The sequence below is a fragment of the Zootermopsis nevadensis genome, unplaced genomic scaffold, assembly GCF_977971745.1.
Source record: "Zootermopsis nevadensis isolate Lab colony 2312 unplaced genomic scaffold, Znev_1.0 Znev_ptg000015l, whole genome shotgun sequence".
Classification (NCBI taxonomy): Eukaryota; Metazoa; Arthropoda; class Insecta; order Blattodea; family Termopsidae; genus Zootermopsis; species Zootermopsis nevadensis.
This window is the reverse complement of record NW_028259147.1, coordinates 7345991-7371644: the sequence shown is the minus strand read 5'-3', so window position 1 is coordinate 7371644 and position 25654 is coordinate 7345991. Positions and strand designations below refer to the sequence as shown.

Below are 25654 nucleotides of genomic sequence, written 5' to 3'. Positions count from 1 at the left end.
TCTCAACCATTTCTTCCTTACTTTCCCTCTCTTTGTGTGTGCTTTACCAGGATATAAAATGGGAGATTGAGTTTCTATGCTCATTTTCCTATGTTTCATCTCTAAAATAACTAAACATATTTTATTACATTTTGCATTGGACAGCTGCACTAAAAGTGTTACGTTAACTTAATTTTGATCTGTATCTGTCCAATATAATTCTTATTTTACATGATTCTTGCATCATATTCACAATTCTTTTTTTTAAAAAAAACTCACTATACAAATATTTGTCCTGTAATATAAAATACGAATTTCTTTACAATTTACAATGTTTACATAAATCATTACTTAACATAATGCATATTCAATATCAAAGAATAAAAAAGAACTTAGTCTGTGAATCATAGTATCTCTAATGTAGTTAATTTTGCAGCAATGTTACATGAATACATGGGGTTCAAAATTGTAAAGAATGCATTTAGCAAACACGTATACTCAAAATTAAAGCACACCTTCTGACTCTTCTTAAATTTCAGTTTAATTTGTTTAATGTATTCACAGATGTGGATAACCAATGCAGCTGAGTAAACTTTAAACGAATTAACCAACCAACATCCTCTTTGTTCAGTTGGTTGACAATGTATTAAAGCTCCCCACAGTACGGAAGCCAGGTAAATGAGCCCAAAGTGGAGATAAGAGACTTCTGACAGTCACAGAACTTAACTGAGCAAAATACCATTCAGTGCAAGGAACCATATTTTAATATACTTTCAATGATGTTAAGTGGAAAAGAAACAAAATACTCACGATTTAACAGATAGAGGTTTCTTAACAGCCATTTGTTGGTTGACTACATCTGACTGTGATGCGTCATCATGACTTGACAATGAAGAATCATCACTCTGATCCAAAAGTTCTTGTAATGCTCCCTTCAATCGGTCACGAGCATTTGTCACATCACCACTACCTAAGAGTAAAATAAAATGTGTATCACATTTTAAACAATGTTCCTTGCCATAGTTCAGATGGTTATTTGCTGACTCCTCACCATGGTTCAATCCCACAGCAGTGAAAAAAGAGACACAAAGGCTGATTCTTATCCATCTATAGTATTTCGGTCTCCCCTACCATCATTTCCACTTAACACTTCAGAGGATGAAATAGGCCTGATAACACAAAAGTGACCTTCAAATGGCCTTATTCAGCTCTGACTCAGAGAATATGGCTTCTTTTACTTTCATCCCAAGTCATGGTCAAACCCAGAGAAAGAACATTTTGACTGTCTTCTGGAATGTTGCATTGTGCAGTTTTGTAAAAACTGATCAACATTTCAGAGGTAGGGGACGAAGTCAGTCGTCTACTCGTGGTGCCCCCTGTTCGCCTAAAACGACTGACACTTGTCGCCTTGTATATAGACTAATGTCTGAGAGGCTTAAGTCTGGGGTAGGAAAAAAAAATTCAGAGGTGTTTACTACCACCATCATCATCACCCTGATGATGGCAGCAGTAAGCACCTCTGGAATCACAATTTATATGAGACTACACAGCATAACATCACAGAAGACAGTCACCTTCATACTTGCTACCATAAGAACCTGAAATCTCACAAAGAACTTTTATGTATGATCCGGCATCTCAGATGATTTCAGCAGCCGCTAGAACTCACTATCACTAGCTTGGGTGGTATGGAATAATGACAACTAAATATAATTTTAATTGTGTACAGTTGTAGGAATTACTTGTCACTATAAGTGAGTAATAAATTCCACGAGTAATGACATCCATCCATCTATAATAACTCTGTTTGTGATCTTTGGAAATGCATAAGCTGTAAGAAGGAGGAAAAGCAAAGGAAAGCCCAGCACCCTAAAATAGGAACATTTCGCTATTGGATGATTACAGACGCAAAATAAACTGCAAGAAAGACTCCTCAGTTGCAATGAACACAACCTGTTAGGCAACAGAAACTCTGATAGAAAAGCCTTGTCCTCCAGACTTGGGGCTTTATGATGGGCTCATGTAAATAAAATATTTTGAGAAGCTTGTAGCAAGATGACTATTAAATATCTGTTTAAGAAACAATCACAGACTCAAAAAGTTTAACTTGAATCGTTCACCAAATTTAGGTCAGCTCAGTAAGTAATGTTACAGCATTCACATCAGTTTATCTTAACGAACCTCTTCTTCACTTACATTAACTGCTAAGCTTAAGCTCTGAAAACAAGGTAATTAATTTCCCAATATCACATTAACCTTAATGTATAACATTTATATCTCACTTATGGGAAAATGTTCCACACAAAATGTAACTCTTACCACTTTCAGTTGTACTTAGCAAACATACTTCCATTGATCAAATATCACAAATGATTTGAACTATCAGAGGAAGGCAGGAGAAATATCTTTGAGTGACACTGCTGCACACCATTCAGAGTAGAGTGGTCTGTGTTTCTGGTCAAAATACCTCATTCACGGCACAGAAGGATTAACGGTTAATGTCTTGTGTACTGTAAGTACCTTAGCATAGCAAACAACAACAAATTGTATTCTTTAATTAACTTCTTCTCTACATTTGACGGTTGAATGCGGCTGAAGGCGGAAGGTAGACGATCGAATCTGTACAATATGGACCAATATTAATTTTCATACAAATTCGTTCACTTGCCATCGAGTTTTAAAGTATCTCATATCGAACGTAGTGGTCGAGCGGTAAACATTTCTGCTTCATATGCGGGAGATCCCGGTATCAAATCTCGGCCCGAGGTTAGTTTACACTATGGGGCAGGTCGTGGTCAGGTCAGTTTTGACCAAAAACAAAAATTGTCCTTTCAACATGAAAGCAAACGCATTCACACTGGAAGGTCAGGAACCTGTCAGGTCCAGGGCATGACACCTTGGGTCACTCAAGGAGGCAATTTTTGTCCCATACCCCGAACGAGTACTAGTCTCCTTGGTTGTTAAAGCCATTGCCGATGAGAGCCGAAGTCAGCTTGATTTGGTTGCTAGCGGAAATACCGCTTGTATTTCGCGGGATCTTTGCGTAGTTTTGAACTGTTGTATTAAGTCCATCCTCGTTACACACTGTCACAAAGTGTCGTTCATTCACATCCTCTTGCTTTTATAATTCATCTTTTTCGTAATTTCTTTACTAACTAATGCCAAAACAAGCACTTCCGCACCCAAACTATCCGACATCCTGGTACGTATCACATTGTGTGTGTCCTGACTGAAACCTGATCAGTGTTCCTGTCAAAAGGTGTCCTTGTCAAATCAGATACGTGGCCTTGACCTGCCCTAGTGTGAACTAACATTCAGGTCGTTCGAGATGTTCCTCAGCTCTCCTCGGGTTCCGCTTCCTTCTACATCTTTTCTAATTCATTAGTCTCCCCAACATTCGATGCTAGAATATTCTGAGCTACTGACAGTGCCAATGCTCACAAACAAAATAATTGTTTTCTGAAGAAGTGAGTGTTTTTTCTTGAACAACGCGAACAGAAAATAGAGTTTTTCACCACTTCCAATCTATTTTATGTGAGTCTTATGTAAATGTATCAGCATAGATATTACAATGCAACAGACCTTGAGGACGACGCGGTTGCATGATTTAGTATCTTCCTCTTTCTACGCTTTTATGGAGCAACGCTGCGCGGCAGTGTCCTGCGTCGTGCTGACAGCACTGATAACATAGTCTGCGAACACGTGATAACATAAGAATGGCGGCACCCAACTCTCCTTGCGAACGCAGCACATCCATTTGGCTGTTATTCTAGGGCCATTCCAAATTCGAAGGATACGGTTTTTCAACGGAATCGAATGGGGTGCTTACATGATAATTATTGGAGAATAAGTAATGATTTTGAAGGAGCCTCGGAATCACATGGAACGACTGACAAAAGCAATGAAAACTCAGATAAGAATAGCCGATAGAGCTGCTGAAATTGCTCTGAATGACTCTGGCACGTGCAAAACGTTCGATTTGCTCCCTGATTATGTGTGAAAACTTGACCAATTTTGCCCAGATGTTAGCTTTTAAAGTAGTAATATAATTTTTACGAATCTACACAGCTGTTTGTGCACAACTCAACAGATATATTTACAATTGTGAAAATTTGTATCCAAGTCTGGAGTAACGAACAGCGGCGCGAAATGCTATCCAATAGGAAGCGACCAGTCGCCTGAATAAAAGAGGTGATGAAAATGTTCAATATTCTACGCGGTTTATTCCCGAACGTCGAAATTTTCAGCTACTACACATATTTACGCATTTTATTTACAGGAATTTTCTCGCGAGGCTCAAGGGTCCACGATCACTTACAAACAGCCACATTCGACCATGAGTAGAAATAATTGCTCATCCTTGTTCTAAAATTAGACTACGTAAAGTCGGCTAACCAAAGAACTCCACTCCAATATTACACCCAGCAGGAAGAACGGAGTGAACCACAAGCCTCTACATTTGAACTGGGATTCAACATTACACTAAAACTGATCCGTCACTGTTTATCTTCAATAAGAGGTTATTACGGAAAATAATCTGCACCTCTTTGAGCCGTGGGTTATCAGCCAAAAAGGTCAGGCTGCATATCACAATATTTCTGTTCTGTTGTGTAAATAACATTAGTATAATAAGAATATGATCCCTGTCTCACTCGACAGTAATATGAAAACCGGCGTATTAATAAACTGTTGTTAAAAGTCTACAAAGTGAAGCGAAGTGAAGTGAAGTGAAGTGAAGTGATGGTTGATTCACTGCACCGGACTTACGCTGCACGTTCCCATCGTGTGACTTATGGTCCACGGATGTATGTGGGTGTGTCCCGGTTTCTGTACACCCTAATAACCAAATTACTATTACAAGCTACGCACGTATTAAAACACTTCCTTTGGGTTGGTACATGTTTAGTTGTGGTTCATATGAAGACGGTGTCAGTAGCTCAGACTCTACAGCGTCAAATGATAGGATGATTAATGAAAAATGAATTGGAAAGGATACGGAAGAAGTTGTCGTGACCCAATTTAATGTACGAGGCTCGTCCACAAAGTAAGTTTCCCTGGGGCCGTTTACAGAAACAAAATATAATTTCATGGAAATATTTATTGCAACAGATACAGCAAGTGTCCAGCTATTTTTCAACATATTCGCCACCGGAATTGAGACATTTGTCATACCGTGGGACCAACTTTTGAATACCTGTGTCGTAGAAGTCTGCCGCCTGGGATTGGAACCACTGTGTGACAACCATCTCCGCCTCTCTGTCATTCTCAAAACGCTGACGCTGACCGGACAGGAATTTCTTGAGGTGTAGGAAAAGATGGAAATCACTGGGAGCGAGGTCCGGGCTGTAGGGTGAATGATTAAACACCTCCCAGCTGAACTCCTGCAGGAGACTTGCTGTCCGTCGAGCCGTGTGCGGCCTAGCGTTATCACTGACCGCACTTCACAGTCGGCGGGAGCTGGAATAAGAACCTCCATCTTCAACAGCTGCAACGATGCTACTGTGAGAACGCGGGAAGTGCCGTTAGTGCATGCGCCATGCTACGTCATTGCTCTATCACGTACGCACAGTCGCTTCGCGCAATATAAGGTTTGCTAGCTGTGGGACGAGTGGGAAACTTACTTTGTGGACGCGCCTCGTATATTCCGACATTTATCTTGAGTGACTGAGGAAAGCCACAGAAGCCCTGCCAGGACAAGATGTGGTGCATATTAGTCCTCTGAGGACCAGAAAATACTTATCCTATGGTCATTCACGAGAAGTCGATATTTATTTGATAAGTTCTCTGACATTATGGGACCAGAAAATTAACCACAAAAGCCATATAATGGATTGTAAAATTTGTTAGTTCTTACGCATACAGTGTTCCCATGAAGCCGAAATTAGAAATAATCCTATCGTACCGGATTTCCGTGACAGTTCAATAATTATTCAGTTTTTCAATAAATTTCGTGTTATTGGTCCCAACCATCACACTGACAGCCTAACAGCATCCAACCTACATCCCGGGCATTACTGATACTAATTTCAATACGAGTAGCCTCCTCCCTGCTGCGCTGTAGCTAGGTGGCTAGACGCTGGCTTCTCACCAGGGTTCAATCACAGGCTACTTACGCGAGATTCGTGGTGTACGCAGCGACACTATAACAGGTTTTTCTCAAAGTTTTCGGTTTTCCCCTGCTAATCATGATTCCACCAATGCTCCATCCTCATCCGTCACCGCTCTACGCGGTGGCCGATGGTCCAAACAGCACATTATCGTATCCTCAGTCCACATTTAGGAGTTTCAACTATGCCCCAGCACTTGGCTGGTCTCGGAGTAAAGGTAAAAAGGTCGTTACATTTCTTATTATCACCCCATGTGTCATTCTTCGACATCAAAGCTCCTTTTTAACGCCCGTTTTTGTAAGAATTCGTCGTCAAATATGAATCTGACAAAACATTTATCAGTAACTATCACATACCTCTACGATCATCACAAAACATTTCGCTATCTCTAACGGCACATTCCGGCCTCAGTATGAATACGCCATTTTCCATACAATGAATGCAGGTCCACTCCACCTCACGACTTCAAGCAACCGTCACGTTGATATCACCGAGTGCAGGAAGGTATAAAGTATAGAACTACCTTAAATTAGTGCATCATCGCTCCGGAAAAAAATATGTGCAATATAACTGCTCAGATTGTACTGTATAGCTAATGACGTTCATTTAAGAGTCTGAGGATTAAGTATTACAGAACGTGATACCACTGCCATAAAACACCCGTCCAATAACCGGATACAGGATAATCGTGAGCTACAATACCGACACTGACATAATGGAATCACACGGGAAACCCCATCAGAACCTATACTTCCATTTAGAATATTGCAAATAAAGATGAACCTCGACCGTCCTTCAGTCACCAGATTCATTTCATAGCAATAAAATTATGCACAATGCCGAATGTGAACCACGATCCTCGATGTATACAATTTTGTACTACCTGAATCTCTGAAATTCAAGTAGTTACAAAGATATCAAACCAACAGGAGAACTAGCGGAATGCTAAGCCGTTCATCTTGCCAAGTTACAGGAAACAAGAAGTTCTTTCATCTCTAAATTTGTTTCAAGGGACTTCCTCACCAAAAATTCTGCATTCATGTGTTATCACAAGACACAAAACTGGCTAAATAATTATTTCGTGTATTTAAATACTTAACGTTTTAGAAAGGAAATAAAAATATACATTTTCTGAACAAAGTAATACATATTTATTTAATATATTCTTCCTGTATTTCATTATTACCAACATCATGAGCAGTAATTGCTCAGTCAAGTAGCTAAACGATCGGCGTTCGGTTCCCACATCTAGCACATACATGTTTTCAACACCACAACCAGATTTATGATCTCTGCCCCCGTTCAACGGGTACCGAAGGCTCTTCTACCAGGGCCAAAACAGCCGAGGCGTGAAGCTGTCAATTTACATCCATCTACTGCCAAGGTTTAGAATGCGCCGGAATTTACTTAACACGATCACTACGCCTCTTCATGGCGTGGTGGTCAGGTACAGAGACCAATTTTTGGTACACCTTTTTAATTCTCACTATCGACATCAATGACAAGTAATCCTGAAAATTGATACAGCATCTCCAACAAATATTAGCAGACCTCTTCGACGAACTTTGTTTGTTTCGCAACTGAACAGATTAAGCTGAATGACAGGTGTTGTGCCGGCACCCCTTCTCACTCTTATTTGGATCCCATGTTATTAACACTGTTAATATTAATTGTAGTCGTCCCACATCTAGTGTGAAGCGTGGACAGCAATTGGAATTTTTCTGACGATGTAGTAGCAAGGATCACTCCAACTGCGTGCATCAGCGTTTAAAGGGCTTTAGTGTTAGGTTGAATAAAGCATACACGTGTCTTCCACACATAGACATAGACTGCATAACGAACAAGGTGGCCAATCAGAAGCGCTAATTTCAGGGCGTCCTTAGAAATTCTATATAAGGCGCATGAAAGACCCTCAGTTATGCCGAGATTCGAACCCAGGATGTCCTGCGCAAATCTGACGAGATCTAGACGTATGGCGTGTGCCTACATAAATCAAAAATTGCCTCCCTTTTCCCATGTAACCTCCCTCTCCCCAACACCAAATGTCATATAAAGACAGTCAGCAATCTCGGAGATGACAATTCGAACAAACGGACCCGACCGTCCATAATTGGTTCGTATCATGCATTTCGTGCAAATAACGCATAACAAGGATCAACTGCAAAAGCTGATATGAAACTACGTGATTCTGGTAGTTTTCTTTGTAGTAAAAGTGTAGAGACGAACAACAGCTCTGTAACACAGAGGTGGAGCGACGGGGTATGTACGTCACTTCGTTGCACTATATAAGTGGTTGGCTCTTCCCCAAGCACACTCGCGGATCACAGCCCGCCAGTCTATTATGCACCACCTCTACCATCCGCATCACCACCGCCAGTGTTCACAGTTGTCATTACAAAACACCAACTGTTAGGGAGAGCAAGCGAGTGAGTGAGTGAGTAGTGTCCAGAGTGTCGCCAATGAAAAGGACCAACATTTTAAATCGGTTTTAACAGAACACCAACACAAGTACAGCCTTTGGACGTAAACTCAGGTCAGTACGCATTGACTGTCTTGTTCTTTACATACCGACGCTTTCTAAACTGTACGGATTAATGAGAGACGATGTCGAATGAAACGGTTGTGCCATACTTTAACGCACTGACCCAGGATTTACCTGAAGGAACGTCAGAAAATCACGAAAATCCAGTCAGGACAGCCGAACTTTGACCCAGAATCGAAACCGGTACCTCCTGATAATATAACAAGAGTGCTAACAAATCGACCGCAACTTTTAGTGGCTAGTCTAATGGCATTAGAAAGTAATAGCGACGTATGCAATCTAACGCCTGTCCATCACATAAAAGACGGCAAGAATAACTGGTAAAGTCTCAGGTCAATTATCGTGATGTCAGTCAGCAAACCTCTTCAACAGCAACGCTAAAGAGGTGATATTCAAACATCTATGGCTATTTGTGATTACTTAAAAACGCACGAAACATTAAGCATACGCTGAACCTAAAGATTAAAAATTATAATTTATTCTGAGTAAAAGGACAGGCAGAATTACTACCAACAATCCAAACGGATTTAGTCCACTCAATTATCATTGACCAATTATTTAAAATAAAATATTCATGAACCATACAAGCAGTTGGTACAAATTCAAACTAATCAAGACTTCAGTATTAGATGGAAGTAAGTAGTCAGCTTAAGCTCCTGTCGCCCTATCCCCGGTAAAGAATCATCAGTGCCCACTGGATACGAGACATAGAATTCATTGCCATTCGGGTCGTGGTCATTTAAAAAAAAAAAAAGTTTACTCTTGGCAGGAACCAGACATCCGATCGTCCAAACCGTAGTAAATAAATTTACAGACATAAACATTTAGAAAAGCAATTGTAAAACGAAGCTGAACCAGAAGACTTGACGGCTGCCAGGTAAAAACATTTAAAATCAGTTTCGCAAGGCATAATGAAAATGTTACCCCACTAAGAGGCCGTCGTATACGTCTATATGATGGATGAGAACAAAACAAGTCAAAACGAAATTTGACTGATACCTTTTACACTGAAGACCGATACCAAGTTTAACCTAAATCCGTTGATAGTGTCTGAGATTTAATATGACGACGTTCGTTTGGGTTCTGGCACCGTGTGGACGGTCGGTAGATGCCAACGTTTCGGAGAAGCGTACTGTCTCCATCTTCAGGGCTGGTGAGACAATGCTGGGAATCAAAGGAATTGTATAGTGTCACTTCAGTCCTGAAGTTGAAGACAGTAGCAATGTAAACAAAGAACTTGTCGGAAGGTGAGGGGAGGGGAACTCGTTCCGTGGCCTTGAAACTTCTAATTTCGTGACGGCTACAACAGTATGAATCTAAGATCACAAAGAGTCATGAACGCACTATCATCTTGGCTTGATTAAGCAGAAACGACAATGGACCACGATAAATGATAGGAATGTGAAACCAAAACAGTTTGTGGAATACATAACAGAATAAACTTCGACGCACTGCCTTGGACATTAATTTTCCTAACGGAACGACTTTTGACCGAAGATTCAAAGTTACAATGTAGTGCTCAACGCATTCTACGGATTAAGAAACATTCTTGTCCAAATAATAGGCAAATGATAACAGATAACTTGATTGGATGGTTGGTAATAATCTGTTGTTAGTGGATTTTTGGCCTCGTTGGATAATATTTATGACTTTGTGTGTTTACTATTTTGGATTATTCACTCTTAACACGTAATTTACTGACATTATTTCCACTGTCGAAAAGCCTCAAAGAGCTTCTTCAACTGTCGAGATATCGAATAAACCAAAACCAAAAGGATCGGTTCTCGTCACTGAGACATCTAATGGAAATGGTTAACAACAGCAATCACGTCGTTTAATCGCACTGCCCTCCTTCCCACTAACTTGTTTCAGGGATGGGTTGAAGTAATGATCTGTAGATTCTGCAGTAATATCTTTATAGAAAGCGTTACTGCTTCAAATTCATTTGACACCGGCTAAAACAGACATACAACCATGAGTCAGGTTTCCCGTTGCTACTCACAATTGAAAACCAGTAATTTGTATTACCTACTGTCAATTCTCCCACACCTTTTACCAATTCACCAATCACTATCACAATCATTTCAATCGACGGTAAACAATCTGAACTGTAAAAATACAGAAATCCAAAGAAATACGTAGCTCAAATTTATACTGTTTCTCCGAATACAATATTCAAAGTTGAAACATTAGTTCCATATGTATTGTCACCTACTGCTGATATAATTACAAATTAACACATCAAACACCCGAACCCCAACAAATATAACCATTCTTCAGCAAAGCAGTTTTACTGCATTTCACATTATCGACAAGTGAAACCGGAAATTCGCTTTATATCGATAATACTGAACGACGTCACCCCACTATACAAGCGAACATCCCACCCTCTATTACACACACTTCCCAACATGATCTATGCCGTCTACTGATAAATGTACAAAATTGACATCTCTATATCTCCCTCTTCTACCATCGTTTCCCTTTAATGTGGGCCGATGGCAGAAAAGTCTTGTCTTCACGATTTATTCCCAACTCCCTCCCTGTTTTAGTAACAGGCTGAACAATTCCCTTCCTGGTTTAAAAAACTGTATATGAAGGCACACACCAAAATATGTGTCTGATAAATTTTTAAAATGCAAAACTCTTTTATCTAGAACATGAATTTTCCAAGAATCGTGAACGAACTGCATTAAATTTATTTAAATTAAATTATCATTTCTTTATACAATTCTAAGTTGTGTTAATCTACCATGTTCCATGACAAGCATTTGTTTTGCGATGGATAGAGTGTGATTCGTGTTGTCAATGTTGCCGGTGGGCGGTAACAAGGCATTTACAGAATTTCATGCAAAATATTTGTCATGATATAGACTTCACTGGCCACCAGATGTGTCAAGCATCTGATGGCATCATTGACAATCAAACCAGCTTTAGTTACCGATTAATACAAACAATATTTATTATAGTGGGACTGAACAGTCATTCGAATCATTTTATTTCTCAGAGAACTATTTGAACAAGGAAAAAAAGACACAGGTTCCTATTCCTTTAGAAGTTTGTTTCCCAGCTTTCTTCGTCAGCTTTTCAGTATTGCATACATCATTTTCGCACACTTCTGGTGTTACCTGAATGTTGATATACCACGTATTCAAATTCATGCCAGAAACAAATCCATTTTGTGTTCCAACATTCAAGATAATGGAAATGGTACACTTTGATCTCTCTTCTGAATAGACTGGCTGGTAATAATGTTATTTTCACGCGTTTTACTGCAACTATAAACTACATATTGTCCAAATAATCGATTACTATTTAACTGTTGAAAAACAAAAATTCTCTCGCAGGACCCTGGAACCCTTCAAAAGAATCCGATTCAATCTCCGAGTAACACGTAATTGCCCGACCCTGAGCTACAAAATACAACGAAATGATAATGAATAGCCAAAACAACAAACTGCTTTATTTTCACTCTATAAACTGTAAACACCAGTAACTTGACCTAATTTCGACGCAGCAAAATAACAGGGCAGAAAATTAATACTCAGCATAGGATCAACACAGCATTTCACCAAACGAAGCTAACTCGAAGTTCCATAAGGTTCTTTGTTCTTCGAAAAGAAACTGGCCATAATAATGTGCGGTAAATGTACAGGACTCGACGCCATGGACGAGCATGACAATCCGATGTATAGCTATTGGTTCAGCGTTTAAGCAGTAACGAGTCTAATTCTAGCCGCTGCCATAAGAAAACCGCAATAATACTCTAAACCGTAAGTCAAAAGAATATAACAAATTTTTACCCGCATGTTTCAAATATGAGAAAAGTAAAAACATATAATTTGTCATAAGATGCGTAAAGCTAAGTCCACTTGAGAGGCGCGTTCGCCAGCAACCTTTGTGAACGGAAAGGGAATTCTGTGATAGCATTCCCCAACCACACGCGCACAATAAAGCAAGTCTTCACGTAAAGCGCCCCTCAGTGTTGACCCATTTTAAACAAAACTGAAATGTAACAAGTCTTTCCTTTTCTAAATCTGGCGGAAATCTGTTCAGTCATTCTCGAGATATTATTACACGCATGCGTACAGACCGGCGGACGGAGGAAGTGATTTTATTAAGCGCTCCGCAAGAATGCAAACTACCCTAAAAATGGGAATAAGAATGCTTGCATTCGTAAGTACATTTCCAGAAAGGAAAGGGAATTTTCAAAATCTGGCGAAGGGTAATTAAAATGGGTCTGTTTTAGGTTTTATACCAATCACGTTCCGTAACACCCAAAAGGAAATTACATTTAAAAACTGTATTTACCAGCAATATGGCCAATACCAGCTGGAACGTATGCAAATTAATTATTCTCTTCGCAACTTTACTGTTGATTCATTCATAACAATTACAAATTAAGTTGGATACTGTCCGCTGTAATATTCTGCGCTAACCATTGGGCCACCCCAGTGGTCCAGCAGTCAGGAACCTACTACACAGTTCACATAACTTCGTCCCATCACCCCCAAATAATTATTTTATGCCCGCGTTTTGAAAGAAAAAACGTTTTCTCCTCAGTTATTCCCGTCAACCTGTGACTTTGAATGTAAGTTTCTTGTGAACATATTTTAGTCACCCCTTTGTTTTTCGTGATGCGTGATTAGAGAGTTTTCTTTCAGTAAATTACAGCTTCTATGAATGAAAAAAGAACGCCCCTGAAGCAGATTTACAACGTGAAATCATCCAACTTAAGGGAAGAACTTCGTCCTTAAAACAAACTATTTTGAATTTTAATTTCAGAAGTAAAATCGAACGAAGAATAACAATCCTCATGGAATATGAGAATACTGCATAAAATAACGACAGTCACTGTTAGACTTTTGTTATACACAGTGACACCTTTTAATGAGAACCCCCGATTCTTCCGATATGTATATATTTTTGTGTACGATTGTCCTGTTACGCAAACCCCAGTCAGTCGCGTATAGTTCATCTAGTTGCCCCATGATCATGGGTTATATTGACAGTTTATTTCTTTCTGACCAAAGGTTATCGGCAGTGCATAGTGGATAGACTCTTGTGTTCTTCGTATACATTGAATAATTATCTTAATTTACTGTAAACGTCATAGGTTATGAATGTAGATTGTAAATAGACATACTTATAGATTTATTGAGAGTGCAGCAATGTGCTTCCCACTGTAAGCATTTTATTTCTTCGACGAGCGACACTCCCGCGTGCGGTTAAAGTCGATTCAACTTTGATTGTACTTGATTTGTTATCGCATTAAACAGTCAGCAACATGTGACTTATAAACTAAACTTTGACTTAACCCAAATATTGGTAGTAGCATACAAATAAGGAAATAAGCAACAAACGGGAAAAATAGATAAAGAGACGTAATGATGTCCTACTTCCATACTATCACTGTTGTTAAGTTACAAAAGCGCACACCGAGGAATGCTAGAAGCTGGCTGTCGGCGAAGGTATTTTGTTACGTCACAGAGAACGGCGCTACAATAAAACAACCCAACACACAACAGACTAATAGTTAACGAAATGCGATTAGCAAATTCCTTTGAAAGAAAGGCACACAAAAATTACATAGGCTTATCAATGAACACAGAAGGACAGAGACAAAAATAAGAAAAGGTACAAGGAAAGAAAGACCAAGAGTGCTAACCACAAACCCAAAATTTTAATTATTCGCCCTGAAGATGGAGGCAGCAAGGACCTCTGACACGTCGATAAACTTAAACCAGACTACACAACGTAACAACCCAGAAAACAGTCATCTTCCGACCCACCTCCGTGTAAACTGCAAATCCTACAATTTTGCAGCCATTTTTATTTAAATATGTTCATATTACTATTAAAAAACAGGTGTTTTCTGCCAGGTTTTGCAACCTGTTTCGGCGACTCCTTGGACGGGGGATCGGCCACTACCTACACAGCAAAGCACATTAATATGCTGAAACACATCCATGTCTCGACTGGGATCCGAACCTATGATCCCAGTGTTCGAGCCACCAAAATCCACACTAAACCGCGTGGCTCCTGTGACAGGCACGTCGGAACTTAATAACAGAACATTTTAGTCTCTTGACGTACATCGCAATCCTGTGAGGAGCCGTTAACTGCGAATGTCTTACCTTATCGGCAGTAATGTTAAATTCTCCTTTGCACTGTGAGGCAGTATAGAAAGCCAGTGACATGCTGCACAATGTTTTAGTGCTGAATTCAACAGAATTATATTAATTCATGCAGGTGTGTCTTAAAATTACACACGGTGTCCACCTTTCAGAAAAGAGGGGTGGCACCCCTCTATTTGCCACCAGTGCCAGGCTGTATCTGGGGCCCACCCTGCCCCATATTCAGTTGGTATCAGGCCTCATTTCCCTGGGTGAACATGGCCCTTGGTCTCAAAAAGGTTGCAAACACCCGACATAGAAACCTTGACGCAAACTTCAAACATAGTCATTATCTAACCCTAATTATGGGATTATATTAGATTACTGCACCAACAAAGGAACCTGTAATATGAAAAAACTAGGCAGTTTTCAGCAAAAATCACAATTCTAAGGTCACAGCCAACAGATCATGAAAACTGAGATGATGGAACAGATGCTATGAGCATCATGATTATGCTGTATACCAAACCACACTTTCAACACATCCAGTCTCAGCTGCCAAATGGAAGACGTTCAAATGTGATGTTTACTCACAGAGCCAAGCCAAAATGCGTCACAAGTTTTTTCCTCCAGATCTGCACGTGGATTCCCAAAACTTACATAAAGAGGCACATGAAAATGACAAGTTAAACAGTCAAGAACCAAGAGAAGGATTTCATGTCAACATAAACCCATCTATGATATATCTTTCTTTAGAAACATTAGTCACTTCTGCTCTGAATATCTTTTCTATTACTGGAAATAAAATTCTCTGCCATCATTTAACAATTTAAGCTAACAACTTTTTACATCAGTGGGAATAAACCACAACAAATACAGAAGCAATGAATTAACTGAACAAAGCCAACATTTCAGAAATTGTATGTTTATAATCAGCCCTCAGGATGTGATGTGGTGGAAAACATTCCTGACATTTTGGAAACTGTGTCTGCTTTCTTCACTAGCAATCAGGCTACTCACACTGCTCAGTCAGAAATTATGTTTCTCTTTTTAACAGTATTCATCATATCAAAGAATATTTCATATAAAAGTTAATGAGATCTACATTTTATGCCATGCTCCAGTTTCTTATACAATAAGAAAACTAGCGAAATAAAGTAGAGGTTATACCGGACCAACACAAACCAAACTTAAACATCTTTCAGTGTACAGCCCCAATCTCAGATTTCGTCTAAATCAGTTCAGAAGTTTCAGAGATGAAACATGCAGACAGACAATGATTTCAACTGTAAGCAGAATAAAGAAACTGGAAAACCAGAGCTCTATCTAGAGTGAGGCCCCTACATAAAGCAATCCAATTTTGTGCAATGAAGTCAGCATGTTCAAATACAACTAGGAACATCACAAGCAATAACATAAACTTCCACAAGGAAGGCCATAAATGCTAACTCAAGGGAGCCAATTCTAAGAATACACAAAACATGTAACTATGGCCAAAAGTCAGACCTATGAAGAGAATGGAATGTGAACATGTAGCCAATACAGCATGTAGGAAACACATGCCCTGTTTAACCATAACCATGAAATATGTAGCTTCTTAATAAACACATGCTCTGTATAACAGCATAACATAAAAACAACATATGATCAGAACATTGTAGCCTGATACACAAAGGGCAAAGACTCTTTTCTTGGCAATCCTCCATGCCAAAATTGGAACATAGCTTTCACTGACCAGTCCTTGGGTTTTAACCTGTATGTATGCAACGTATTAATAGTATCTGCAAACAAAGCCCATCTTCAACACTGGTCACTCACCTCTTTCCAGAAAACTGTCATTCACAATGTGTTTCTTGCTTGCTCCTCAGCTTATTTTATGACACCCTTTAATTGCATAGATTAGTGAACGGATAATTATGATAAACTGGGAAGGACATTGATTTTAAAATACTATCCCAGCACCACTGGGACAGAATGAGGAAAACCACAAAAAACTCGTCTGAACGTGAACCTCCCAAAAATGAAACGGCAGCTAAACAAACCACTCAACCACATCATTCAATCTAATATACATATATTTCAATTTAAAAGTTATTCTTTATGTCCAATGGGACCAAGTGTCAAGATGCAGTGCTTAGCACTCATATTCATATTTAGAAGGACTGAGTTAGAATCTCAGCCCGAAGATTCAAAATATTTAGCTTTTCCGCCAGTCTTCTCAATCCCTTCAAGAACAATCTGTAGCAGCACTTAAAATGGCACTGACCACTTTCCATGTATTCCCAACACATAATTCATAATCATTCTAATAATATTCGCTACATAACTCTATAACCTCTGCAAATTACAATGTAAAACAAGTAAACAATAAATAGTTGTTAAAATAATTTAAAACACTTTACAATATATTAAACATCACGTTATATCTGTGCCTAAACACCATGCCGAGAACTTGAATATGGAGGTAAAGTTCCAACATTCAGTCTTTCTCCATCAGAATTTCCTGGGACTCAAAATGGGAAACTTTAAGGTTTCAAAATTAAGGAAAGGTGGGGAAAACTGGTGTCTCATGAAAAATTCATCAAGAGTAAAAAATAATTACCACTACATACTTAGTGGCATTTTCTTACATTTAAATAAAGTAATGAAGCTTATAATGCAAACCATCTTCATGTTCGACCACTTTTGGCTTTAAAATACAATGGTGTTATAAACCAAAATACTCATCAATATTACCATGAAAACCCCCCATCTTATTATATCTTCCTCAATTTTCTCCCACAAGATATCTCACACCAACTGCAGCCAACAAATGGTTAGCACTCCTGCTTCATATTCAGTAGGTACTGGGTTCAAATCTCAACCAAAAGACTGGCTGTCCTGACTGAGGTCTTTCTCACCTTCTCAGTCCCTTGTGGAAAATGCTCAGAAAGTGCCTAAAAATTAATACATGACTGGTTCATTGCATATCCTTTCCAATTTATTATGCATTAATCTCCATCCACTCGAGTCCAAACTATTGGCAGTGTCATTAAATAAACCACAAATAAATATACAAAGATGCCTCAAATTATCTTTTCATGTGGTTTAGACAGGTTATCTTGTGAAAATGTGTATTCCATCCATGGAATTTCTGTTGAAGTAAGTGGCCAACCTACCACGTAGCACATGTTAAAATCTTAGTAACAAAATATAGAATTTTATGCTCATCCTATTGCTTACATTGGTTTCAGGTAAAATGAAAAAATTACATAAAATATAAACAAAATATTGTTGTTTACAAAATAGATGTACACCTGCTTACGATTTCCAAAGTGGCACAAACAGGCTACAACGTTTTACTGATAATGAAAGCAAAATTGGTGGTAGTGAAACAACAGAAAAAAAGAAAGATTTCCACTGTTTCTGACAAAATCCAATATTCTTTTATAAACAGCCAAGGGATTAATTACAACTTATATCTCAAATAAATAACTTCAGATACATAAATACTTACCTACAGTCGCCTTTTCTTCCTTCACTTCTGTTTTCGCACGAGTTACAGGTGTTGCAACTAACTTCCGTCTCTTTGTCATTGTGGATGAATAAAGTGACTCTGAAACAAAATTCATTAATTCTGAACATATGTCGTTTTCTGGAAATACTTCAGTGTTTCCCTGCACATCGTTCAACCAACAGACCTAATGAATATAAAATAAGCTTCTCCAACATGTATGGTAAAGCAGATGAATCAGAATATTGTCATAACAATAGTCATCAGTAAGGTACTAATTCTCATCTGGTACAAAGCCAGACAATAAATAAGTTCATATTTTGTCCTAACACAAATAATTCTGTGTTACCCAATGCAACTGGTTGTTGAATTGTATACATACCAAGTTCTCAAGTAACAGGTAGAATTTAAGGTTCTCATTGCAGTGAGTATGAGGATGGTTGTCTTCTGGGTTGTATGAATTAAAGACCTGTGTAGTCTGGCAGAAGTTTGCCAACATTTCAGAGGTCCTTGTTGCCTCCAACATTAGGCATTGAACTCAATAAAGCAGAAGACACCCATCTTTTTATTCACCACCATAAGAACCTCAAATTTTACTTGTTACTTGAGAAACTGTTATATATACAATTCAGTAACCAGTTGCACTGGGTAACACAGGAATCACCATGATGACAGATGCAGCAAGTACCTTTTGAAATACTGGTAAACTTCTACCAGACTACATGGCATTACAACAAGTCTTGCTTGTTATATTTTATACTGATTAAAACTGGAATCAAAATCACATGTTTCAGAATATATGAAGACACACTATCAATACTAACCCTGTTAAGCATATATAGAACAGGGGAAAGGAAATAACCCAAGAGTTCGCTTCCAGGAAACAAATAGTACATAAGGAATAACTGGAAAAGTTATACATGGAAAGTGTACTTTATAAAAAGAAAGCTGTTTACAACAGGTGTTTTAATTATGGTTTATATAAGGTCTAAGTAATTTATAGATTGAGTCACTATGTGTTGAAACAGAACATTTTAATTAACTTAAACACAACTCATCAGGTTCAAACCCAGCCGAGGTCAATGGATTTTTAAGGGTGATAAAAATCCATAGCACAACTTCCTTCACAGGGAAAGTAAAGCCAGTGGTCCCATGCATAGATTTACGGCATGTAAAAGAACCTTATTAGCATGAAAGAAATGTTTCATAAGCAAAATTCAGTGGCCATTTTTTACCCATATGTCTTCTGATTCACTACTAGAGGGCTCTAGCAGACAAATCAGAAATAAGTAGAAATTGTATGGAGGCAGCAGGCTTGTCACCTGCTACACTGACATGAGACACTAGAAAACTAATATGTCAAGTTGCCTTGAGCAACTGTCTGGAATGAGCCAAGGACCCAATCCTTGGCAGGATGATGATGACAACAACTCATTGATGTATTTATGTATCAACAATAAATATGAATGCATCAATTTTGTAAAAACAAAGAATAACTTTACAATATTATGACTCTATACTTGAGTCTCTAATATGCACCCATATGATGACCAACCATCAAACTTATTTATACTAGACCCAATATAAACTTGAAGTACAAGAAATTAAATTCAAATAAACTAGCCTAACATTTTAATGAATTTGAATTTTCTACAGAAATGTAAAACACCGTTCATGTATAACATATCATTATGTACCAAAGGTGAATATCAATACCACTTTCATTTTACATTGATCCTAAGGTTATTTCCATGATGTAATAATTCAATTTGTAATAGTCTCTAAGATAAATACCTTATAGACCATGAATAATAACCACCACCTACTATCATGTGTCAAGGTGGGTAACAACAGCAGACCAATAGCAACCTTCATAGAACCTCACAGGGTTACAATAAATGGTGCGCCCACTTCAATAATTCAATTAGTACTGTGGAGAAGGTTAACTATTAAATTAGTTTTGTAGCATATTAAGAAATCAAAGAAATATCTGATAAAGATTGGTACACAAATATTGCTCTACTAACCTGACAGAAATTCACTAATCCACAATTTGCCTTCAGTAACCTTAACTATAAGGCAAAAACTTGTCTAGACAGCAATATATAAAACTGTAAAAATCATATTTGTATTTAACCAATACAAAAGTTAAGTATTGTTTGTGGACAACTTTCTCGTGTAATTTTCACAGTACAAACAAATTAATGTGTAACTACAACTCAGGTCAATACAATGAAATGTTCTTCGGTTTCAGGAACACAATTAAACATGATCACTGACAATCACGAGGGGACACAAGTTACGTATGCAGGATATATAAGAATTACGTGACTTCACATTCATAAATAAGCAAATTCTTGGTTGGTAAGTATATAACTTCGTTAAATGCCGTAATTTCTTTATGTCCTTGGATTCCATGTGTTTTACGTCATGTTATGAGGTGAAGGAAAGTCCGTTACAAAATAAGTAACGTAACATTTCAATCAATTGTGTTGAGTTACCCGCCCTCGACCTTTACTACCTATGTCATTGAGATACACATAAACTATGTAAAACAGAATTTCTTACCTACGAATTCAACGTCCTTTAAATATGTGTGTCCTGAAATTAAACGTCCGTAACTATAGTAATTAGATTATAGCCATTCGGTTAACAAACAGCAATCAATATTGTTTCAAAAACGAAATTGTTCATTGCCAATGCGCCATTTCTGTACTATTGTGCTGCGATCTGGCCAAATTGATACCACATGAAACTTCGAACAGTGTTGACAGATGGCAGCAAGTTACATGAACCTCGTGCTGCCACCCATAGGAAATTATAATGACTAAATGAAGCCCAACGTGTGTTGATGTAATTGAACAATATTCCTTTTCTAATGTAGAACATCTACAGCAGCTCCCAAAAAGTCTTTATACACATAAATAATTTTGTTCAGTATTGCGCTCCCTGGAACCTGTCTGAGAGGGAACACATTCCTGTCACAAACTGGAAACATTTAAACGTGGCCAATGACAAAACATGTACAGAATACTTTCATAGCCTATTGGAGAAAAAATAAAACTTAAATTCTTACTTCTCAGTAGTATAAATATGTATCATGAGTTTCTAACTTGATCACAAGGCTCCATGTCCAAGGACATGTGTTAACACTTTGTAACATCTGTATTTTGTAGTGACATGTCAGTCCGCCATCCAACCCCCAAGCTAAAGAGCCGCCACTCATCAGCTATATGCAACTGTTTATTCATATACAGCATATATACAGCAACTCCACATCTGGAGGCAATCTCATCCATCTGTAACTTAATGTTGTGTCATATTATGCTGACAGAGGGCAGCTTTCTTACTGGGTGACAGATGTAGTACACTTGAATAGGAATTTCTACAATTATTTTGTAACATTTCATTTGTTATCTGTAAATTAATGTTACAAACATTTTTAAATATGTAAAACCAGCTGGTATGCCAGTCGGATAACAGTTACTTGTACATTGACACTTCTAACATTTTGTTGCAGAAATGACAAAGTTTTATGTGAAGAACTTATGTCTTCAGGATGGAGACCTACAAACAATATCAGGTGCTTTGTCTACAAGAGAGAGTAAGGAACCAGCTGTACCACCTTGGGTCCCAGAGTCCAGGAGTAGTACAGATATACTAATTGAACCTCTGAAACCTAGACTGTTTCCACAGGTGGGTAAAAGAAACAAACACCAATGATTCACACATCCTGTTGGGCAATTTCTTTGTGTTGTGGAACAATAGCAATCATCTTTGTACACTGTGGAAAGAGAGAAAGCTTTACCCTCTCACCTCTTGCTAATAATATACACATTTTACATGCTCTCTAATTCTCTACTGTTTAACCTATATGAATAGTGTATCATACAGATACCATACAAATAGTAATTAACAAAACAGAAGACTTTTTGTGCACAGACAATTTGGACCCAAAGATGTCAAACACAGGTGGAATAGAAGCATTGGTTGTGACCCACAATTATATAGAGAAGCAATTCCTGTCTTCACCACTTTATATTACACAAGAAATGGACCAAAATGCACATCAGTAGTGCAAGAGAGAATAGTGATAACTTTACTAAATACATTTACATTCTTTTAGTGACTTTGAGTTTAATTTATTATTACATTTAAAGACAATGGTTATATGACATATCTGTAATTGTAAATGCTCAGGTATAATTTTACTCTGTACAAATTCTTTATTCCTTTCACTTTATTTATTCTTTCTCCAAACCAAAATTTTAAACTTTCCCTCAGACTAAACCTACTTTAATAAGTTTATTAACAGTTCAAAAAATTATATTTAGGCATTTTGTATACTTCATCTTCAAACTTATACACTTCTCTTTAGAGTTAAACGTTAATATTTTGTAACTTTTCTTTTAGTTGATGGCAGCTCTACTCACCTGCTGGGTGAATCTTGCCAGTGGTGCCAGCCTTGGTTATGCAACCCCTGCCCTCCCATCACTCCAGCATCCTAGCTCAAGATTACACATAACAGAGAATCAGGGATCATGGGTAGCTGGTCTTGTGATGCTGGGGGCACTGGGTGGAGGAGTGCTGGCAGGACCATGCATTTCCTTGGGACGTCGTCGTGCACTGTGGCTTACGGCAACACCACTAACATTTGCATGGCTGCTCATAGCACTTGCTCCAAATGTGTGGTTTTTGTATATAGCCCACTTCATCTTGGGCACTTGTCTAGGCATCATTGCAGATGCATCTCAACTTTACGTCAGTGAAACGGCATCAGCACAGTGGCGTGGAGCTCTTGGTTGCATTCCAGTCCTCATGTTCAATGGAGGAATTCTCACATGTTACACTGCAGGGGCATGGCTTGACTGGGAGAAACTGGCTCTCTTTGGTGTTGGACTCACACTACCAGCTCTCCTGTTCCCTATTGTACTGCCAGAATCTCCAAGCTATCTGGTGGCACAGGGACACATAGATGAGGCAATTGGAGCTCTCCACTGGCTACGTGGTGCCACTTATGATATAACCGCTGAATATCAGGTAAAGCAGTATTTCACAACTTTTCCACACAGTGGATAATAAATACTCTGAGCATATAAAACCATGTATTTCTATAAAGTTGTTTGTGTGTGTATATATTATTTATGATTGACTTAAGTTAACATTATTCTTACACTTTTATATTTTGTTGCAGTATTACAATATAACAAAATTGACATAAGAACAACATTTTATATATGAGCAATAAATGATGAGTGCAGCGTACAAATAAAATATTAATGTTTCATATGATTAGTCACTTGTATGAAAAAAATTACAAATTTTAAGGCAATGACAATTTAACAATGAAAGAAAAAACCAGCAGCACAGCCTGTTGCGATGATAGAACAGGTCTAACAAGATCTTGCTACTACTATCAAACAAAAACAAAATCAAACCTTCATAATCAACATAGCAAAATCAGTAGTGCTGAATGGGCAAGGTAATGTCTTGAAATGGGTCACAACTACTTTCTCCCCCTATTCTTTTCAGGACATAATCATCCTACTGGAAACATTGTTTGAATTGCAAACTATTTTGTTTAGGAGTTGCTGTACTGTGAGAAAGGTCCTGGGGTGCTGAAAAAACTGCAGGGTCTTGGTGACCATGAAATATTACATCCACTTCTTCTCACTGGTGCCATCCGTGCTCTCAGCAGGTTCTGTGGGCTGCGTGCTATTCTCTGCTATACCCAAACCATCCTCCTCAGCTCTCACTCCAGTCTTGATGTTGAAGTAGCAACAATCATCACTGGAGCTGTGCAGCTTATTGCAACATTGATAGCATGTGTGCTACTTGACAGGCTTGGCAGGCGCAAGCTGTTAATAGCTTCTCAGGTGTGTATGTGTACAATTAGCACACAAGCTTGTGTTCATTACTTAATAAAAAAACAACCAATGCATGTAAAATGCTTCTCTGCCTTAGAACCTCACCAGATATTTGGAATTTCTATGCACACAAAATTCAGTATGGTCACTCACACACATCTAGCTTGGAACACATCAACAAGGTGATATAGTAAAAATGTTGTTAAATTGGACTAACAAAGGAAAGGGACAGTTCGAATTAGTAAAAAGCTAAATTACAAAACATATGTACAATTTTGAAGGCATAGCTAATAAAAACAAGCAACATATGACAGCTCAGTCAGAAAAGCGTCCAACTACAAACTGGACAATCGGGATTTGATCCCCGACAGGGGAAAAGGATTTTTCTTCTAGCCCCTGCATCCTCCTATCCAGTGTGTACCAGGAATCATTTCCCCAGTGCTAAAGTGCAGCTGGAGTGTGATGCTAATCACAACCTTCATCTCGTGCCAACATTAAGAACAAGTAGCAGCTATACCTCCTCTCCCCTCAAGGACCTCCATGGCATGTAGCGACACAGCTTTACTTTCTTACAAGACAGAGATAATATATTATAAAAGAAGTAATAGTGTTAATGTTAGTGTAATAGTGTTGATGACAATCAGTACAAAACAATAAACAATGTTGATGATGTGTTTATTCAAGTATCTTGTGCAAATTTTCAATGTACATGTTTTTAACAGTTGAAATAATAGTATATAAAAACTATTTGTCTTGTAGTTTGGTGATAACAATACACACTGCAACACTTAATTGCTGGACTAGTCTTATGTAATGCTGGCTTTGCATTTTGATCTGCGTATTTTCTGTTGCAGGCTGTGATGGGACTTTCATTGGTAGGTCTTGCCTGTTACCATTATTACCACGAAGATCTCAGAAGCACTCGTGGAACTCTTGTTGATTGGCTTCCTGTTGTCGCCATTATGGTGTACATTGTTGCAAATTCAATCGGACTGGGGCCAGTCTCTGGAATAATTATCGGTGAATTGGTGCCTCAGCGACACAGAAGTATTGCCAGTTCTATTACCGGTGCTGTTAGTTGGCTTAGTGCTTTCATCGTCACAAAAACATTCCTAGATTTAAGATCAATTTTAAATCTTCATGGTGCACTGTGGCTTTATGGGAGTGTGTGTCTAATTGGTGTACCATTTGTATATTTCTCTCTCCCAGAGACTCGTGGTATCTCACAGTATGGCATTGATGTACTCTTTAAAGCTAACAGAGATCACAGTAATGACATAACTGAAACCAAAATAGGTCAGAGTAAACCTCTAATGGTTTTGAAAGCACAAACTATGAAAACAAGCATCTGTAATGAATGCTCAACACAGGGCAGTGAAATCAGCAGTTCAGATAATATTTCTGTGTGATATTTCAATTCCATTTTTCCTATAACATAAATGGTAACATTCCAAACTGTTTTGTTGTAATTTCAGTTTCAGATATTGTAATCATAAAATCAGTGTATGTGTGAGTGTGTAATAAAGTAAACAAAGATGTTCTTTTTATAA

At 38.2% G+C, this 25654-nt stretch overlaps 2 protein-coding genes across 6 annotated transcripts in view; one reads left to right on the top strand and one right to left on the bottom strand.

The window, feature by feature from the left end:
- mip40 (Myb-interacting protein 40) overlaps nucleotides 1–20979 on the bottom strand; it is a 24429-nt gene extending 3450 nt beyond the window's left edge. The window contains exons 1-3 of one of the 4 annotated variants that reach the window (XM_087349239.1): nucleotides 20806–20979; nucleotides 18241–18339; nucleotides 790–949 (exon numbers count right to left, since the gene is read on the bottom strand). In XM_087349239.1, the coding sequence (XP_087205365.1) occupies nucleotides 790–949; nucleotides 18241–18319 (239 nt within the window). In that variant the 5' untranslated portion in view covers nucleotides 18320–18339; nucleotides 20806–20979. Of the gene's footprint in view, nucleotides 1–789; nucleotides 950–2298; nucleotides 3522–3561; nucleotides 3664–18240; nucleotides 18340–20264; nucleotides 20288–20805 lie in introns of those variants that run through there. The other 3 variants (XM_022066939.2, XM_087349241.1, XM_087349240.1) reach the window with 3 other exon arrangements.
- LOC110831205 (trehalose transporter 1-like protein) lies at nucleotides 7403–25654 on the top strand. 2 transcript variants are annotated; one of them, XM_022066936.2, is made up of 6 exons: nucleotides 7403–8619; nucleotides 20492–20601; nucleotides 21796–21933; nucleotides 22651–23277; nucleotides 23823–24113; nucleotides 24959–25654. In XM_022066936.2, exons 4-6 carry the CDS (start codon nucleotides 22654–22656, stop codon nucleotides 25511–25513), a joined length of 1470 nt encoding a protein of 489 aa, XP_021922628.1. In that variant the 5' UTR covers nucleotides 7403–8619; nucleotides 20492–20601; nucleotides 21796–21933; nucleotides 22651–22653; the 3' UTR covers nucleotides 25514–25654. The 2 variants fall into 2 exon arrangements, with proteins under 2 accessions (XP_021922628.1, XP_021922627.1); XM_022066935.2 differs by having other exon boundaries at nucleotides 7408–8619; nucleotides 21758–21933.